This window comes from Protomyctophum parallelum (assembly GCF_964188405.1).
Source record: "Protomyctophum parallelum genome assembly, chromosome: 21".
NCBI classification, from domain to species: Eukaryota; Metazoa; Chordata; class Actinopteri; order Myctophiformes; family Myctophidae; genus Protomyctophum; species Protomyctophum parallelum.
The window spans coordinates 12,028,443-12,049,249 of record NC_139713.1 but is presented as its reverse complement, the minus strand read 5'-3'; the positions used below and the strand labels follow the sequence as shown (position 1 = coordinate 12,049,249).

The 20,807-nt window shown below is 43.9% G+C and overlaps 1 protein-coding gene across 1 annotated transcript in view; it reads left to right on the top strand.

Annotated features, from left to right (window-relative positions):
• Positions 1–1,365: 1,365 nt before the first annotated feature.
• rabgap1 (RAB GTPase activating protein 1) overlaps positions 1,366–20,807 on the top strand; it is a gene marked incomplete at its 3' end in the record, with an annotated part of 141,795 nt that continues 122,353 nt past the window's right edge. The window contains 3 exon segments of the mRNA XM_083793641.1: positions 1,366–1,499; positions 15,677–15,945; positions 19,194–19,223. Coding sequence (XP_083649767.1) covers positions 15,790–15,945; positions 19,194–19,223 — 186 coding nt within the window. The 5' untranslated portion in view covers positions 1,366–1,499; positions 15,677–15,789.

The following is a 20,807-nucleotide window of genomic DNA, read 5'->3' as shown; positions in this document are numbered from 1 at the left end:
GCATGTCTTGCAGGGCTGTGCAGAGGGCACTGAGGGGGCAGGGGCTCAAACCCCAGAAAAGGGAACATGCATGCGCGCGTAGCGTGCGCCGATCTTTGGGGATGGTCTTTTTGTGGGGTCCGTCCCTTGTGCCATTTCATGCCATTGGACAGTAAAATAAGCAATACGTTCTCATTAGTATGAAACTAGCCCTTATTGGCCCCCCACACAAGCCCTTATTGGCCCTCCACGAAAGCCCTTATTGGCCCTCCACGAAAGCCATTATTTTCCCCCCACATAAGCCCTTATTGGCCCCCCACATAAGCCCTTGTTGGCCACATTGGCCACACAACACACATGTGGACTGGGAAGGAAAATGGAAAGGGCAATTCCCCTTCTACACGTGCCTGATGTCTTGTACAGGGTTTGATGAGGTCAGATCGACATATGGAATGTCAGAACAGGTCAGCTCCATATATGGAGATCTAAGGGTGGCAGTGGGGACAGGGTTTGATGAGGTAGGGCCGGGCCATAATTTTCTGGGCCTGTTGAGAACACTAGTTTTCGCCGGCTGCCGGGCGCGACTGCACTAATAACTTTGGGGCGGGCCCGTCCAGAGTTTGAATGGACAGGTAACCTATCAGTCAAAAGGGATAGACATCGACATACTATATGGCTCTGGTGAATGGTCATCCCCAGAGCCTTAGATATAGACAGAGTTACGCAAACTATGTTCACTTCATGGGGCCAGTCCAATAGTGTCTCTCCTACATAGACTATGCTGCGCATTGAGCGTGGGGACAACCAACTGAGACAAGTCCTGGACCGGAAGTAGGCAGAAATGCATTGGACTCAGGCTAACAGCCCAGCTTTAATGATCTTAAATCCCTTTATTTTAGATTGTTTTGTAGTAATAGCACAACATAAACATTAAAGAGACTTTAGTTGTTACTGTACAATACTTTAAACAGTTGTCATGTTGCACACTGCACACATGCTTAAAATTGCTCTTATTTGTGCCGCCCTCGTTGAAAACAATGGGTTTCTGACCCTCTATATCGTAACTTTGACGAATTGAAAATGGTGGGCCCTAAGATTGTAAACAAGTGTAATGCTTTATGGTGTCGTCCACTCACACAGTACAGTTTAACAGTTTTTGTATTGAGCTGTACTTGAAATGTACTGTAACTGTTAATAAATCAATCAATCAATAAACTCTTCTATTAGATGGCTCTGGTCACCCCCCCCCCCCTCTCTCAGCATTGACAGACGCATGCGCAGTGCGGACAGGGGCTGCTGGACGTAACGACGTACCACGGCGCCTGCCCTGTACTGTGTGTGTGTTTACCATCCATTCCATGCTAGCTGTGCTGCTGCTGCCTCTGTGTGACTGTCTGTGGATGCTGCTGCTGCTGCTGCTGATGTTAGCAGACAACAACACCAGTGCCATGTTGTTGGGCTTCCTACTCCCGTGTCTGGAAGAATAAAAACACCACACAGAGCTTCAAAGCACAAAGAAGGTAAGCTCTTCTTCTTCCACACGTACGTCGGGTCCGCAATTAATAAAAAATAAACAACACGGAACGTATACGTACGTACGGCGACTTTCTTCACCCCATGCATGCACCGGCCTGCCCCCTCTTCCCGTTCCGCTGCGCAGATTAACAACAACAACAACAACACCAACAACAACAACAACAACAACAACAACAAAACAAGCTGCTTTTCTTCACCACACCACCAGCCCCTTTAATTTGATCTGTCATGTTGTTAGCACGAGCCCAGCTAGCTAACGTTAGTGTTGTGGGAGGCAGGGGTAGTGGGAGGGGGGGGGGGGGGGGGACGGTTTGTGTGTGTGTGTTACTGTGTGTGTGTGTGTGTGTGTGTGTGTGTGTGTGTGGACTCGCTCGCCGATCTACAAGCTCACAGCGCGACGTCGCGCGCGACACCGTCGTACGACGCGACGTACGCTGCTATTTTTTTTATTGCCTGGCTGTGCCTCTTGTGGTGTCAATGTGTCATACTGTAACTGTACGTTAGTACTGTACACTAACACTACACTACTGTTAATCGTGTGTCATACTGTACGTTTGGTGTACAGTACACTACAATAATGTTAATGGGGTGTCATACTGTACTTTCTACAGTACACTACAATAATGTTAATGGTGTGTCATACTGTACTTTCTACAGTACAGTACAATAATGTTAATGGTGTGTCATACTGTACTTTCTACAGTACAGTACAATAATGATAATGGTGTGTCATAGGCTACTGTACTTTCTACAGTACAGTACAATAATGATAATGGTGTGTCATAGGCTACTGTACTTTCTACAGTACAGTACAATAATGATAATGGTGTGTCATAGGCTACTGTACTTTCGACAGTACACTACAATAATGTTAATGGTGTGTCATAGGCTACTGTACTTTCGACAGTACACTACAATAATGATAATGGTCTGTCATAGGCTACTGTACTTTCTACGGTACACTACAATAATGTTAATGGTGTGTGTGTGTGTGTGTGTCATACTGTACGTTCTTTGTACAGTACACTACAATACTGTTAATGGCAGAATAATGCTTTCTTTAATGGGCGAAGGTCGTTTTCACAACAGCCATGGCACTCTAATAAATAGTTTTAACGGTGCAGCACTGCAGTTTGCATGACTTAATGATGTCAATAAAGGACACAAAGTACTACTTGTCTTGTGTCAGCTTTCAAATGTATGGCTAGCGGATACTCATCTTTTTCGGGAGCTAGCTAGTTTATTTTGACTAGTAATAATTAAAGGAGAATTCCATACTAAAAGGCTTTCTAACCTTTCTTTGTGGTTGTTACGTCCCCACCAAAGAGGTCCAGGTGTTGTTTTGTGCAACAGCTCCTTATTGGCTATTTCCCCTACCATAAGCCCTAAATGAATTGCATTGAATTGAAAGGGAATTGGGGTGTTGTGCTAATTCACTCATTTCCATCGCTCAAAAATTAGTATTTTTTTGTATATTATATCCTCTCTTCATAATATCCCAAGAGGCACACTTTACTACTTATCTCGATGGAAATTATGAATAATAATGAAGAGGAATTAAGAGGAATTATGATTACAAACAAGCCCTTCGCCGACCGTCCCCTGTGGCCATCTTGTGGAGTTCTGTGTCAGGCATGCCCAAATATGGAGTGTTGTGAGGTCAGAACAGGTCAGCTCCATATGGACGCTGGGCAGGGGCCCGGTCCAGAGCCCGGGCAGAGGACTTTATGGGGTGGTTCTGGACAACCGTGGGTCTGATCGACTCGACACCGGGCACTACACCCCCTGCTGTGGTGTGGAACGCGCGTGTCGAATTTGAAGTCGGTGGGGCTAACGGTTCTCGAGTTACGTGGATTACACACAGACAGACATACAGACAGAGACTTGTTGCCTTTTTAGATAGATAAAGCATAAAGACTGAAAACCGGATCTTTGGTGCTGATCCCGATATTGGGGAGTAAAATTAAATAATGCTGCCTGCTATCTTGACAGATATTCTTTATAACATATACTTACTTACTAGTACATAATTAACCATGTAACCAATATAACCATGGCTGGTAGAGCTAAAGTGAAGACCAGTTCAAGGGACCACCATGTTTTTCTCAATTTCTTCTAGTTTAGGTTTAAGAGGAGCATTGAATTGTGCAGGGTTTCACAACATACTTTAGACTAGACACCAGAGAACCGGAAAATCACAATTGATGCCTGGCCGGCACATGCATATAATATTAATGTGTTCATACATGTACATTACATGCATGCATGTTATTTTCAAGTCTTGTGACTAATATCGAACATACTGTAGTACACAATGCGACTTTACATGTAAGTGTATTCTAATCTGTATAAGCACAACAAAACACTTGCAACAAAACACAGCTGGCATATTAATGCCAGATACAGTAGACAGATACAGTATGTGGGTTTGACCTTTGAAAGTTTTAATACCACTAACCAAGTACCAACCACATCTATAAATTGCCAACTCATATTTACTAGTAGTACCATTTGTATTTCACTGTATTTCCCTGTCAGAGTTCCATTGACCAAAACACACCATAGAATGAGCACGCACGCACGCACGCACGCACGCACGCACGCACGCACGCACGCACGCACGCAACACCCGAAACACGGAATTGTCTTTATACAAATATTTGCTATAGTAATAATAAGTGGTACTTGGTGAGGAAGGGAAAGGTCAATGCAACGTATTTGCTAACATAGCTTGTATGGCAGTAGTGTGTGTAGAGTGTGTTTTGTTGCACTGCTGTGAGCTGAAGTAACGACACCGTGAAGTTGGACATAGTTGTGTAATCTAATAGAAACACTTTGTGGAACTGCAATATTTTATTTACACGTAATGACAGGACAGGGCTTTGTTGTTGGCTACAGATACCTGATGAAGGTCATTTAGACAGAAACGTTGTCACCCTGAGTAAAACTGCTGTTTTCTCAACTCACTGTTTCTCTGCAAGACATTACTCTATAAGCCTTATCTCCACAACTGGTGGGTCAAACTGAACAACCAATATGTCAATTTGAAGCTATCATTCCCTGCTTTCACATGACATGGAAGAACTAAAATTCCCAAAAGTCCAATGGCAGTCCCTCAGTCAAATTTGGTCACATATACAGTACAACATCCCAAAATCTTCCCCAAATTGGAATTGCATGTTGAGTGGCCTCTATAGAGCGCACCTCCAAAACCGCTTTAACTTCTGCCCATAGGGGCCCGCCACAAATGCAAAGTTTCAGTATTTATTCATGATGTATTTTCGCTATTATTAAGGTTTATTGTAGCGGTCAATTTGTATTGGGGTGGGGAGGGGGCCGGGGCGGGGATCGCGAGACACGGCCAAAGCATTTCCGGGGGTCCCCAGACTCCCCACCCAGCCAAAAACGTTGAGAGAGAACCCCTGCTGTACTGTACTGTGCCATACATACAGTACAGTTAAGTACTGTACTGTAATAATTGTATTTGAGTGTGTGTGTGTGTGTGTGTGTGTGTGTGTGTGTGTGTGAGCGTGTGTGTGTGCATGCCCACGTGCACACATCACTTCTACGCGTCGTGCAAAACGTATTTGGCATTGTGCAATAAGGTAGTTTCATGTACTGTATGTCGTGCAAGTACATTAAAGCACTGTGAATAGTGCGGTGCAACACTCAGGTGCGTGATGGACCTACTGATAATTTGAGATTTATTCTGCATATAACTATACTGTATACAGATGCAGGCAGTCAGGTGGGCGGGCGGGCGGGCGGGCGGCACACTTGTAATGTTGTAACTTGTAATGCACTACAGAACAGACTAGGCATACAGTATAGACTTCATATTAATGTTACTTATTTTGTGAATTGTAATCTTCTTGAGGACACCAGGAATCTAATCACACCTTAAATTATGCACCACTGGTGCCGCTTAGTGCCCCGAACATTTGTTTAATAATATTATTTCATTTTAAGCTCATATGATCCAAACAAAAATGTTAACAGTATAGAAACCTGTTAGAAATTCTTTATCCCAAACGCATGCACGTCGCATGCACCCACGCACCCACCCACCCATGCACCCACCCACACCACGCACGCACCCACAGCACCCACGCACCCACACACCCATGCACCCACGCACCCACGCACCCATGCACCCACGCACCCACGCACCCATGCACCCACGCACCCACGCACCCACACACCCATGCACCCACGCACCCATGCACCCACGCACCCACACACCCATGCACCCACGCACCCACCCACCCATGCACCCACGCACCCACCCACCCACGCACCCATGCACCCACCCACCCATGCACCCACGCACCCATGCACCCACCCACCCACCCATGCACCCACGCACCCACCCACACCACGCACACAGGCACGCACCCATGCACCCACACACCCATGCACCCACACACCCATGCACCCATGCACCCACACACCCACCCACACCACGCATGCAGGCACGCACCCACGCACCCACACACCCACCCACCCATGCACCCACCCACACCTCGCACGCAGGCACGCACCCATGCACCATGCACCCACACACCCATGCACCCACACACCCATGCACCCATGCACCCACACACCCACCCACACCACGCACGCAGGCACGCACCCACGCACCCATGCACCCACACACCCACCCACACCACGCACGCAGGCACGCACCCACTCACCAGAAGTGATTAAGACTTGGCTATAAAAATCACCGTTCAGTGTTCACAGTGGCAGTGATTGGTGGGAGCCAGAGTAATCCGTTGAATGAGTTGTAGTCTACAAGTTTGTTCATGATTTGCTATTTTGTTTCAGTTGTGAGAAGAATTGCACCACCAGGGGTTCTCTTCCAGAACGGCAAAAGGAACAGTCCTGAGTCCTGCTCTGAATTCAGATGGTCACCAGGGAACCCACACAATGTCACAATGTGAATCAGAGACTGCCACTGTGTGTGTGTGTGTGTGTGTGTGTGTGTGTGTGTGTGTGTGTGTGTGTGTGTGTGTGTGTGTGTGTGTGTGTGTGTGTGTGTGTGTGTGTGTGTGTGTGTGTGTGTGTGTGTGTGTGTGTGTGTGCACGCAGCATGTGCGTGACTCTTTCTTCCATTTGTACAATGCCGCAGCTGATGCGTTGCCTATTCAGACCTCCTCTGTCCCTCTCTCTCTCTCTCTCTCTCTCCTTCCACCCCTGTGCTTGCAAATTGCAATATCCATTCCAGTTATGACTCACCTCCTGTAAGTTTCAACTTTTTCTCCCTCTCTCTATAGTCTCTTTAGTAGTATTTCTCCCTTCCCCATGCTGTCTGTCTGTGCCTGACTGAAATCACTGATGTGGTGTGTGGTTGAAGGGGGGGGGGGGGGCGTTGCAGAGGCTGAATGCTCTGTACTAGCGGTGTCTGGCTGTGTCCTCCTCTCCCCTGCGAGGTGCATGCAGGGCCCAGCTGGCAGTCGAGAGCAATCAGTTCAACTGGAGAGGAGGAGGAGGGGGGTGGGGGGTGGTGGTGGGGGTGGGGGTGATCCAGGTGTGCACAGTTTTACCCATGATGAATTTAGACTGTTTTTTTTAATTTACCTAGTGTATTATTGCTTTACACTAGTACACTTTCTCAGAGATTAGCATCATTTTAAACCAAAAAGGAACTTGCCTTCGATAGGTTGTTCCACTTTATAATTACAATAACAATGCAGTCGGTTACCGACACCTTGCAATTTGTTATTGGGCTGAGAGGCAAGTGGTGACTGTGATATCTCACGATAGCGGCACTGTCGCCGTCAGCCGTATTACCAATTTGCCATGATCATTCCTTAAGGAAAGTGGGAGAAAAGTTCTTGCTACTTACTTCAATTTTTTTCTCACTGCGATATGCCAGTATCGGCAGTAGCTCAGGGGTAAAGTGACCGGTAGAACGGCCGGATGGGAAAACCAGTTCGATCCCGGGCTCGGGTGTCGAAGTGTCCTTGAGCAAGATGCTGAAGCCCTTATCAGACGGAACGTTGCGCCAGAAGCAGTTGTCGGTTGGATTCTAACTGGCGGAACGTTCCGTCGCGAGCAGTTATTTTGATAAACATTTACCATTTATCCCAGTCCCATATTTGCCTCTCGAAAAGTTGGGCCTTTCTGGTTACGTGCTATATCTACTCTGTCGGAATGTAAGTGCGACCTTTTCATGATTGGTTCGAATGGTTTAAGGACAGCCGCTATTTTGCTCACTGAAGCGAGCTACAGTGGCATGCAGTCACAACCCGGAAATGCCATAGTAGAAGAAGTTACTCTGTCCGGTACATTGCTGGCACAAAGTGCATTTTAGAGAGAAGCTGCATGGGGACCTGAGACTTCCCAGCTTCGAGAATAGACTTCTACCGAGGTCTAGCCGGCTTTGTTTCTGTGAGTATAGTTACGTCCGTCGTTTTGTTCATTTCCGGGGATTTCTAAAGCCTTGGCACGGCAGTGGGAAGACTGCTAGAGAGCAGTGGATGGGGTGTCCGGCAGGGCTAGCAAGCTGGCTAGTTTTGTGTACTGTAGCACTTTGATGTGCCCTTCCAGTGTCTGTCCTCCACATTTTATTCAGACTAATCAATTAGGGCCGCAACAATCGATTATTCTAGTGATTATTGAGTCTTATCGATTTCCTTTTCAGTTACTCAAAGTGAGCAGGAAGTCAAGTGCATTATTTTAGAATAATAAACAAATTAATATATCAACAAATCTATTATGTAAAATAAATTAGAATTGATGTTTTTATGATCGGCTAAATCGATTAGTCTGACGGCACTTAAACGTTATACTTTGTAATACAACGGTGCTGTGCAAAAATAGCTCACAACTTTTCGCAGCACGACACATTGTGAGCTTGAAGGTCTGCTGTTTTTACCATGTACTGAAAACTTATTATTATAAAAATCTATTATTTCTTTTAATGAACTATTCCTCCCTTTGAAAGCCTTATGGTATAAATACAGTGAGCCAAGCTCAACAAAGAACGCAATAAATAGTAGGGGGCAGTTTGATCAATAATGAACCTTTTAGAATAATAAAGTCATAAATAATCATCTCACATGCTGCTCAGAATGGTTTGGCTGCATTTTGTCTGACTATATCGTTATTTGCTTATGCCGTTTGCGTGTCCATAATTCTTTATGAAAAAAAGAAAAGGAAAAAAAAAAAATATATATATATGGCTTGTGTGTCTCAGTGAAGTTTGTGTTCCAGTGGTGAAGGTTGCCATGGGCAAGGAGGGGGGGAAGGGGGGGGGGGGGGGGGGGGGTCTGGTGCTGGGGCTGGGGAGGATGCCGGGTGACAAGGCAGCCATTATAATCCTGTTTGAAGCCGGCAGCTAGTCAGAGAAATAGAGCAAGAGTGCGTGCGTGTGCATGAGCATGATACAGCAGCAACTTTTGTGTGTAAGCTTTGTGTGCGTGTTGTGTGTGTGTGTGTAAGCTGTGTATGAGCCAGCATGAAAAACAGCGGTTGCTTTTGTAAGTTGTGTGTGCGTGCTTATCTATGCGCCTTTATTTCAAGCATTTAATAGAGAGTGTGGCTACTTAACATTGGAAGTATCTGGTGAAATCCCTTTGACATCTCTCAGATATCTGACACAAAGGTTTTAAAGGAAGGACCATATCAACAACAACATCATACATGTCTATTCACAATTTCACGTTGGGCTTTGAACTGCAGCACTTTGCTACAAACAATCATCCTTGTTTTGGTAGGTTAGTATTAAGCCTACAGCTCAAATCAATCCTTGTGTTGGTAGGTTAGAATTAAGCCTGCAGCTCAAATCAATCCTTGTGTTGGTAGGTTAGCATTAAGCCTCAGCTCAAATCAATCCTTGTTGGTAGGTTAGCATTAAGCCTGCAGCTCAAATCAATCCTTGTTGGTAGGCAGGGCTCCAGACTAATTTTTTCACAGGTAGCACTGGTGCCACCTACCTTTTCATTAGGTAGCACCACTAGCAATTAGGTAGCACCATATTTTTCTTTGTATAGCGTGGTATTATTAATACATGACCTTATCATGATGATAGTTGTTAATTTCCATACCATAGTTTTTGAAGCATAAACGCCTTAAATTAAGCACATAACATGGAATATTAATATTTTCTCTCCCTCTCTCTCACTCACACACACACACACACACACACACTCACACACACTCTCACACACACTCTCACACACACTCTCACACACACACACACACACGCACACACACACACACACACACACACACACACACACACACACACACACACACACACACACACACACACACACAACATATAGAGCTCAACTCAGTGAATGAAACCTGCATGATGCCCTGCTCGCACATTGATCTCATGCATAATGCACCTACTTCAAGTGTTTTTATAAGATACCTGGGCTGGGCATGTTGGCATTAAATAAACATTAGATTCTATATGAAATTATAATTAATAACCTATAGTGCTATTTTACATACCATTATTATCATTTGGCTATATCTATGAAACAGAGACACACAACTTACCTTCTGCATGGGCATGTTCAACCTCAACATGGCCAACAAGGATATTACATGGTTTTCCATCATCAATGACAATGATACGGGCATAGATTATCTGATTTATCTCACACTCTTTGGTGGAGTTATCAGTGGAACCGTCTAGCATTAACGAGAGGTAGGGGGTGATTTTGTCAGCGGGTTTCCCCCTTAGTGTGTCTGCTATCACGCCCACAAACTGTGCACATCATGCAGTGTCGTTGGAATATGTAGGGTTCACGTTCAGTCCGTTCTTCTTCATCAGGACCATCTGTGTTTTGTATTTGGTGAACGGGAGTTCCTCTTTCGCGATGTTGTACGCAGTGTTAAACTTGATCATCATTTCAGCATTCTCAGATGAGCGATTGCTCTCCTCTACACGACTAAATGAGGAGTGTAGAGGCTGGGCGCTTCTGGTGATACAGCGATCCCTGCACGTCTTGTGCTTTAGGCTATCGTGCAATTTTAATGACTGAACCTTAAACTGTTTCGAACCATTAACAAGTTTTGTTCTGCTGCCTGCAACGGACGGGCCACATTGCTTGCAATAAAACACACACCTCGTATCGCAACCACGGGAACTGTGCCAGCCATTGTTGCTGAAAGGAGTACTTTTTTCTTGCCCCCCCCCCCCCCAGTCTCTTTGGCCAACCTGTCGCTGTCCTCTTCACTCTCAGAATATGAGGTTATCGCCGGTTCCACAACAACTTCCTCTCCACCTCTCCAATTATTGAGCGTTTCATGTCTGCATCTGTGTATGTTTTCTTTTTCGGCCGCTTGTGGTTGTAACTGACGCACATGCGCAGGCACGTGACGTCACTCACATGCATGCATGCGAGCTACTATCTAGGCACTCAGCAGGCAGGCAGAGAGAGAGAGAGAGAGGGAGAGAGAGAGAGAGAGAGAGAGAAAGAGAGGGGATTCGATTGAGCCAAAAGAAAGTAATACTTTATTATCGCACTACTAACATAGCCGCCTGGCGCCCGTGCCTCAGTGTTGAGACGGAGTAAAAAATAAACAGATTTTTTCTCCGCACATTTCCAAGTATCACCGGTGCGACCTAATTACATTTTAAGTATCACCATAATAAAATTAGGTCGCATATGCGACCTAATAGGTCGCACGCTGGAGCCCTGTTGGTAGGTTAGCATTAAGCCTGCAGCTCAAATCAATCCTTGTGTTGGTTGGTAGGTTAGCATTTAGCCTACAGCTCAAATCAATCCAGGTTAGCATTAAACCTACAGCTCAAATCAATCCTTGTTGGTAGGTTAGCTTTAAGCCTACAGCTCAAATCAATCCTTGTGTTGGTAGGTTAGCATTAAGCCTGCAGCTCAAATCAATCCTTGTTGGTAGGTTAGCATTAAGCCTGCAGCTCAAATCAATCCTTGTTGGTAGGTTAGCATTAAGCCTACAGCTCAAATCAAGCCTTGTGTTGGTAGGTTAGCATTAAGCCTGCAGCTCAAATCAATCCTTGTTGGTAGGTTAGCATTAAGCCTGCAGCTCAAATCAATCCTTGTTGGTAGGTTAGCATTAAGCCTACAGCTCAAATCAAGCCTTGTGTTGGTAGGTTAGCATTAAGCCTGCAGCTCAAATCAATCCTTGTGTTGGTAGGTTAGCATTAAGCCTGCAGCTCAAATCAATCCTTGTTGGTAGGTTAGCATTAAGCCTGCAGCTCAAATCAATCCTTGTGTTGGTTGGTAGGTTAGCATTTAGCCTACAGCTCAAATCAATCCAGGTTAGCATTTAGCCTACAGCTCAAATCAATCCAGGTTAGCATTTAGCCTACAGCTCAAATCAATCCAGGTTAGCATTAAGCCTACAGCTCAAATCAATCCGGGTTAGCATTAAGCCTACAGCTCAAATCAATCCAGGTTAGCATTAAGCCTACAGCTCAAATCAATCCTTGTCGGTAGGTTAGGATTAAAGGCCTATTCATAGTCTGGATTTTCGGTGGTGAGGTGACCACCGCTCCGGTGGTGAGCTGACCACCGGAGCTGAAATAACGTTGAGCGGTGGTGAGTAAAAACAGAGAGAAGGGCTGGAGCAGGGGCGGTGGTTTGCTCTTCACCGCGGCTCGTGACGTCATGTTGTAGTTCGGTGGTCACCCCACCACCGAAAATCCAGACTATGTAAATCGAGTCCAAATCCGGAGTGGAGCACTTTAGACCCAAGGCCGATTCTACAAATGCCTTCTAAATCGTGACAGTTTTCTGAAAAACCTATGTATCTATGTCAGTGGTGCTCAACCTTTTTCATGCCAAGGACCCCCAGAATTATCTGTATTTGGCCGTGCCCCCCCCCCCTCAGAAGCAAAGATTTCAGTTAAAAACGTTCACTGTGAAAGAATACGAGACGAGAGAAGTTTTTACACTGAAAATGCGCATTTCGTGTGCAGCGATGAGCAGCATCACCAGCATGAGAATTTGCCGTGCCGTCAGAGTCAGACAGTTGACAACAACAATGCACACACTACATTCACCCAACGGAATCATAGGAATTATATTGCTTTTGCCCCTTGGATGGGACATTTAGATTGAAAAACTATCGGTTGGAAGCGTGGATAAAACCATGGTTGTGTGCCACAGAAAGGTTCCATTATGGACATGGGGCTACACTACACCAACGTTTAACGTTAGCTTCCATGCTAGGCTTGCTAGCTGGCGTCGACATTAAATAATATGTTGGTATATATCCTCTGAAGCAACAGATGTTTTCTAATGCTCAGATTGTTCTGGAATTGTGATTAAAATATGATTAATTTAGATTAATTAATTACAAAGCCTCTGATTAATTCGATTAACATTTTTAACCAAGCCCTATTTTTCATCTGGGAGCATTTTGACTAAATCAGTGTATCTACAGAAGACACATGAAGCCAAACAAATAATGTACTGCATGTATTCAATACATGCAGTACATTATTTGTTTGGCTTAATTGTATTTCTATTACAATAGGAATACATTAATTTATTTCACAATTTGAGTGGTGCTTTTTTGTACTTTTTTCCCCCCGGGACGGTATACATTTACTTCGGGACGGTTCAAATTGTATTTTGAGACGGTTCCGGGACGGTGGTGAAAAAAGTTAGTCTGGAGCCCTGATTCAAATGTCACATTATTAACCCATTCTGAACGGGCACCCATTTTGGTGTCGGCATCATGTTATGCTTTAGCTATTGAAAAATAGCAGATCTACAAGCTCATATCGCGCCACCGAGTGGCGCGATACGAGCTTGTAGGTCTGCTATTTTTGAAAAATCGAAGAGCGACTGACATTTTTAGAATCTGATCTCAGGTCAGAATGGGTTAATAATGAAACTGTCAGGATGTAATAGACATTTTTTTTATCTGATCTCAGGTCAGAATGGGTTAAGTGGAGGGCCTTATTTGGGTCAGTGTGACAGTGTGTTATCATCCTCATTGTACATCACAGTATAGTGCCACGGCCTTTTGTGCTCTGGATCTTATTCCTTTGGCTTTCCCATTGTGCACTGAGAAGGAAGAGATGGGCGAGCAGGGAATAGGCCTGCAGTCAATCAAAGATTGGTCCCAAAATACATTAATAATAGGTAACCATTCAAGGTTTTGTTTATGATCCTTAGGGGTCATCCAAATAACATAGTAAAAAATGTGAATCATGGTGAAATTCAGGGTTTGAAAGTTGGGTACCATTAACATCCCAGATGCTTTTAAGTTGCATGTGACGTGTCAAACTAGGGGGTTATTCATGTTTCAGAATCCATCGCAAGCATTAGTTTTGCACGAAAAAAACACTCCTTGGGCTAAAAACGGCCATTGTGTCCGGCGTCGTGACATCGTCACACATGTGATGAGGTCAGAACATTTTGGGCACATTAAAGGCAAGTGGCTATATTTTTAGCCCAAGGAGTGTTTTTTGGGCAAAACTAATGCTTGCAATGGATTCAGAATCATGATGAATAACCCCCTAGTTTGACACGTTAAATGCTACTTAAACCCATTTTGGGCGGGAACCCCGTTTTGTGTTTTAAGCATTAGGCTATGCTTTAGCTGTTGAAAAATAGCAGTTCTACAAGCTCATAGCTCATAGCTATGAACTTGTAGGTCTGCTATTTTTGAAAAATCGTGAAAATGTGGCGCAAATCTTTTATTATATTCTTTCAGAGCGAACGTTTTTAACTCAAATCTTTGCTTCTGGGGGTGGGGGGGGTCCCTGGAACAACATATTTTCAGATGGCGGCCAATTACATATACTTTTTGGGGGTCCTTGACATGAAATATTGAGCATCACCACTGATATAGAAACATGAGGTTTTTTCAGGAAAACTGTCATGTTTTAGAAGACATTTATAGAATCCAAACTTGGGTCTAAAATCTAAATGGGTTAAAGCACAATTAAAATGAGACATTATGAGGCCAGGGAGATGAAGAAGGGGTGCTGAGGACAAGAAAAGCGACGAAGAAGGAGTGAAAATGTGAAGGAGGAGGGGAGATATCCATAAATAGCCTGTTCAGGACTCCTGTTGAACCTCTGCCAGAACCTTCTGTTGCGCCTTCCTGTGTGATACACACACAAAGGCAACCTCCTCCTCCCTTCCTTCTCCAGTTGTTATTTCATGGCCCGAAGGAGCCGGTTTTCATCATAAGAAATGGCTATAATATAATCTCAGACCTTATCAACCCATTTATTATTATTTTTTTTTTTTTTAAGATATTTTTTTGCGGCTTACGCCTTTTATTGATTTTTTAAGGGACAGACAGTAGGCTGACAGGAAACGGGAGAGAGATGGGGGGATGACATGCGGTAAAGGCCGTGTCGGGTTCGGGAGTCGAACCCGCGGCACACCGCGACTGGATCACCAGTCCGGTGCCCAGACCGTTACGCTACGGCCTGGGCCATCAACCCATTTTTGACCTGGGAAAGGATTCTATAAATGTCTTCTGAATCCTTTATTTTTTAAGTTTTTTGAAAAATCTTATGTTTCTATGTCATTCGTTCGCAAACATTTTCATGTCAAGGACCCCCAGAGTTATATATAATTGGCCGCCACCCCCCCCCCCCCCCATCTGAAAATATGTTATTCCAGGAACCCCTCAGAAGAAAAAAACGTTCGCTCTGAAAGAATATATATTCAAAGATTTGTGCCGCATTTTCACGATTTCTCAAAAATAGCAGAACTACAAGCTCAGTGCCGCGCTATGAGCTTGTAGATCGGCTTGTAGACCTTGTAGACTTGTAAAACCTTGTTTTCACCAGAAAAGACATTCATTGCTCCGATTTGGAGATACAGGCCATTGAAAGCAGCACATAGAGTGCAAGTGGATATGCACGCGCATCTTCAAGATGGCCACGGCCACTGTCCCACTTTGACTGCTAAAGAGCGGCAGCTAACGATTCGATCGGATCAAAACATGGATTAAAGAATATAAACCCTGGAAAACGCAGCGGTTATATCTTACTTTCCTTTAATTTAAAGCTTAGATATTACTTTGTACAAGCTAGCCTAAATGTAGAGATTGCTTTCCCCTGAACTTGCACTTTTACCTTCCTTAGTGGGACTTGACAACATCGCCGCCTATAGCAGTGGCTTCAAAATGCTTTTTCGCGAATCTCATCTCATCATTCCTTTCAATTGTTTTTTCCCCCCTCCTATAGGTGATTTTGCTCATCACCTCCCCCCCCACCACCACCACCACCTCCTCCTCCTCCTCCTCCTGTCCTCCATTCATGAGCCTGGGTGTGGCTGGGCTTAGCAGCAGCAGCCAGCCATGGACGACAAGGGCTCAGTGGGGAAGATCAGCGTGTCCTCGGACTCCGTGTCCACCCTCAACAGCGAGGACTTTGTGCTGGTCTCTCGGCTGGGGGACGACACACCCTCCTCGTCCGCTAACAACGGCAGCGACGACGAGAAGACGGGACTGAAGGTAAGGAAGGGCCTGATGGACCAAACACGGCAGTCTCGCGTTGCCGGACTGCCGCCTCTCACACATTTCCAAATGCATACAGTCTGGAGCAACGGAAGAGCTGTCATGAGTAAACTATAAAGCGGAAGTGGAGCCACCTCGCCACTTCCGTTTCGTCTTTACAGTCGCGCACATTCATCCTAACGACTACGCATATTATATAGCTTGTAGCAGAAAAGGAAATAAAACGATAAAATCAAATGATTTTAAAATATATTTTTGCGAACGGAAATGTCAGCTTCCTTTACTCGGCTCATGGGGGCTATAGGTCCAGACTCTATATAGCATTCAGAGATTGTGGAATAGTTGTCTGGCTGCGCGAGACTGGACAAACGGTTCAGTTCAGTAATGGCATTCTTTCGCACTAATAATCACACTTTTAAAAGTAGGAGGGAGCGCTGATCTTCAGATCGTGGCATGTTCCCTGGTCACCCTTTCCTTGACATTTATAGCGATAATATAGATACATATTTGATGAACAGGGGGTGTAACGATTCTCCAAATCCATGGTTCAGTTCAAATCTCAATATTTAGGCCACAGTTCGGTTGATATCTTTATTTTATTTTCCTCCTTTTGTTATTTTTCTTGATTCTATATGTTCTATATATACATACATATATATTCTATATGTGGCAAATCAACTAGAACATAAGGAACATTAAATCCCTACCTATAGCATTACATTATTTTAGTAATTACTTCTCTGATACGTGCATTACTAAAGTATAACTTGTGGTTTACCAAAAGGCCCTTTGACACTCACTTAAGGACCGGTGTCACACATATGATTGTTTGTTACAGCTTTGTTATTTAGCTTACAATATTTGGCTTGGTTTACATTTTCTCCTGAATCATTCAAATATTGTCGAACTTTCCAATTTTGGCTAAACATCACAGTATGGTTAATTACTCATGGATGATTGCAACGTGTATATACAGCTAAATAACTCTTTGTCCTAAAACAGTCTTTTTTTGCCTAGACTTTAACAAATCAATGTTGTACCTGATAATGTATTAAATAATGTAAGTTTGACAAAAAATAACATGTTTGAAGTATCTGTAAAAGTGTAAATTGCTTTTTCATACCAAATGGAATGAATAATCTTCCTCACCAGACGACTGTTATGGTCCTTAAAGCTGCTATAAGCAATAATATGTCAAATTTGAATGACTTATTAATTATTTTATTTTTTGGTATTCAGACGGCCAGCAATGCTCCCAAAGAAAATGTCGAAAAAAACCCGGTCGAAATAACTAACCAATCAGGAAGTAGACAGGCAAATCGACCAATGACAAAGCTTCTAGGAAAATCTTTGATCTAGATCTAGATGTGTCACAGAGACTACATTGTTTTGGCAAGCGTTTTACCCATTGCTGGCTGTCTGAATACCACAAAAAAAAGAAAAAAAAAAGTTCATTCAAAATTGACATGTTATTGCTTATAGCAGCTTTAAGTATTTGTTTTAATCTTGCTCAGCTGAAAACGTCTCATCAGAAATGGTGTTAAAAGTTGACATTGTTTGTTTTGTATCACAAATAACGTTTTCTGTTCACTCAATTCATTCCTCCTACACTCAACCATTTTTTATACTTTGCCTTTCACACTTATTCACTCTCAAGTCTCAACTGAGTTTCATTGACATCCGTGTCTGCACTGCAATGTGACGCATTTTTGACACATTGTGAGCTTATAGATTGGCTGGCTATTTTCAGCAAAGATATTTCATCATTTAGTTTGTCTCATCTTATAGGTGCAGAATTGTTTTCCATCGTTTATTACATGTACATATTTTGTAAGGGCCGGCCGGGGGCAGCTATCTTGATGGAGATATAAAGAAATAATATTGTTCATCGTCAAAGATGAAAACCACCAGCACCAGTCAGATTATTAATATGTCAATTATGCTTGGTGCCGTTATCTGTTAGCAGATATTGCTCATTATGAAAGAGTTGCTTCTGGAACAAGATTGGCAGTGAGCCATGTATTGTTTGCCATAGCGTAATAGCTCAGAGTTGCTTAGCAATGCATGTAAACAGGGCAAACATACATTTTATTCAAGTCAAATGGGATATCTCTCATGTGTTTAATTCACACTATGAATTACATTATGTATTTAAAGAACAAACGCTTGTATAAAAGCATTATTTACAACACTTATTGTTGTATGTTTTGTCTTTTAGATCATGCCTTAGACCGCTGGGATTTGATTTGCAATAAAGCACTCCCTCTTGGGTGCTATCGCTTAAACAATTAGTTTTGGGTGATTTTACAGTATGTCCTCCTAGTCGGTGGCATCAACCCCTTGTCAGAGAAAAAGAGTTTTGAGTGGCGCAGATTTGCCTTTTCATAACGAGTGAGTGAAGACGCATTTACTAGCCTTTATCCTGTGTCAGTCCCTAACGGATTCCCTCTCCTCTCCTCTCCTCTCCTCTCCTCTCCTCTCCTCTCCTCTCCTCTCCTCTCCTCTCCTCTCCTCTCCTCTCCTCTCCTCTCCTCTCCTCTCCTCTCCTCTCCTCTCCTCTCCTCTCCTCTCCTCTCCTCTCCTCTCCTCTCCTCTCCTCTCCTCACATTTTTGTACACCCATGTTCTTTTACCAGTTCTAAATGTTCTCACATTTCCTTTAACTAGATACAGTAGCTCACATGTTCATATAGTGTCCATTTGACCACACCATTCATATCTGTTGGGGAATTAATTTCAGAGTCTGTGACTGTTGGAAGCTGCCAGTCGATGGCTGGCACCAGGAGATTAAAAGTTGTGGCAATTTCAAATTTCAGTGCAAAAAAAAAAAAAACTCATACTGAAATGTGTTTCAATCTGTTATACTTTCCAAAATGAATAAGAATATTGATCACATATACTGCACTGGTAATTCTGTAGACGGGATGACAGGAAACGGTTTGTTTGTATACTGTAGCTAAAGCGTAGCCATTTTAATGCGACTTCCATTATAGCAACATAGACATTTCATTCATTCTTCCTGTACGGCACGTCGTGGTGAATGAACCACCCCATTCACTGACATGATATTATGGCCACTCAGACATCATACTTTGGTTCTCATAAAAAGCACATTCGCTGCACATTTCCTCACCCTCCAGTCCAGTCCATCTAGTCCACATTTCCTCACCCTCCAGTCCAGTCCAGTCCAGTGCAGTCCAGTCCAGCGAGCGGTCAGCGTGTCTAAACTTGTTGTTTGTTATGCAGGTGATTTCTGAGGAAGGGGTCAGCTTTAAGGTCAGTCTGTGCGCTCTCTCTCTCTCTCTCTCTCTCTCTCTCTCTCTCTCTCTCTCCTCTATCCTTCTCTTTCTCGCTCTGTCTCTCTTAAAAGCCTTATTTAAACTCTGTTGCACGGAGGTCTCGTCCAGCCTAAATAACTGACTTTGAAGTGAGAAACGGACAGTGCATCGTGTCGCTTTGAAGCATCAGTCATTCATGCCGAACGAGTGCACAACGCTCAATTCATACTCTGTCGCACTGGCTGAAAATGTACAGATGTATACCACGAAGGCAGCTCACTTACGTTGCGGTACGACAAAGTATAAATCTGGCTTATAACTCAGGCTTTACTGGGTTCCTTTCCCCCCCCCTCCCTTCATTGTCTCTCTAGTTCTTTGCTCTTATAGCTCTGTTCTCGCTTTGTCTGTGATGTGATACACCGTGGTGATTCTGTCTGTGATTTGTGCCCCTTTTTTGTATTTTTGATTGGCTGTGTTGAGTGATTGGCCCGTCGCTATATAGCCCCATTGCAGTCTGTTGATTGGCCCGTCGCTATAGCCTCACTGTAGTCTGTTGTCTCTGTGATCCAATAGTAATAGACCTTTTTCACAGTAGTGTCAGTGGTTCCCAAAGTGGGGTCCGGGGACCCCCAGGGGTCCTTGAGGGAGTTCCAGGGGGTCCCCAGCTAAATGATAGTTTGGAACCAAATGGACCCTTATGGGTCTGTAACTCAGAGAGTGTGCAAATGTAACCAAATGGACCCTTATGGCTCTGTAACTCTGAGAGTGTACAAATGGAACCAAATGGACCCTACTACACTCTCAGAGTTAAATTAACATTGATTTTACAATATAAATCGAGGGTCCCAGAGATAGAAATGCCATTAAATGGGGGGTCCGTAGACTAATGCATGTCAAACTGGGGTGTCCTTGAAATTAAACGGGTTGAGAGTCACTGCTAGAGCCGTACACATCTTCTCTTATGGGGGGGGGGGGTCCCTGCCATTATCTCTTCAAATGAGGGGTCCCGCAGGTCTAATTAGGGTCAATTTTGGGGGTCCTTGACATGCAAAAGTTTGGGAACCACTGATGAAGCGCTACCCACCCACAGCCCCAAGGTTTAGCCAGACCTGATATCAAGTTCAACAAAGGCCCTCCCCGGAGCTTTTGAAACAGAATGTTCATTCTTTCCAGTATATGGACTCGTTGTTTTACAAGTTTACAACTAGTAGGAAGGAAACAACTTTTTAAGTTCCTTTTTAAATTGTTGGAAAATTGCAAATCGTTACGGCATTTCAATCATTTTTTTAGAAATATCAAAAAGCCTCTTTTCAGGAGCGATTGGGGGAGAACTAACCCCATTTTTAATATACAGTAATAAGTATCCAGAGATTGCAGACAGAAGTCTATAGCTTAATGTATCCCTTGCACCGCACGCACGCACGCACACACGCATGCATTGTTTCTATACTATCACAGCCTAATACACATTGTACGCTATAGGCTCACATGCACATGCACGCACGCACGTCCATTTGGTTCCATTCGTACACTCTCAGAGTAAACATAGCATTGATTTTACAATATAAATCGGGGGTATGTT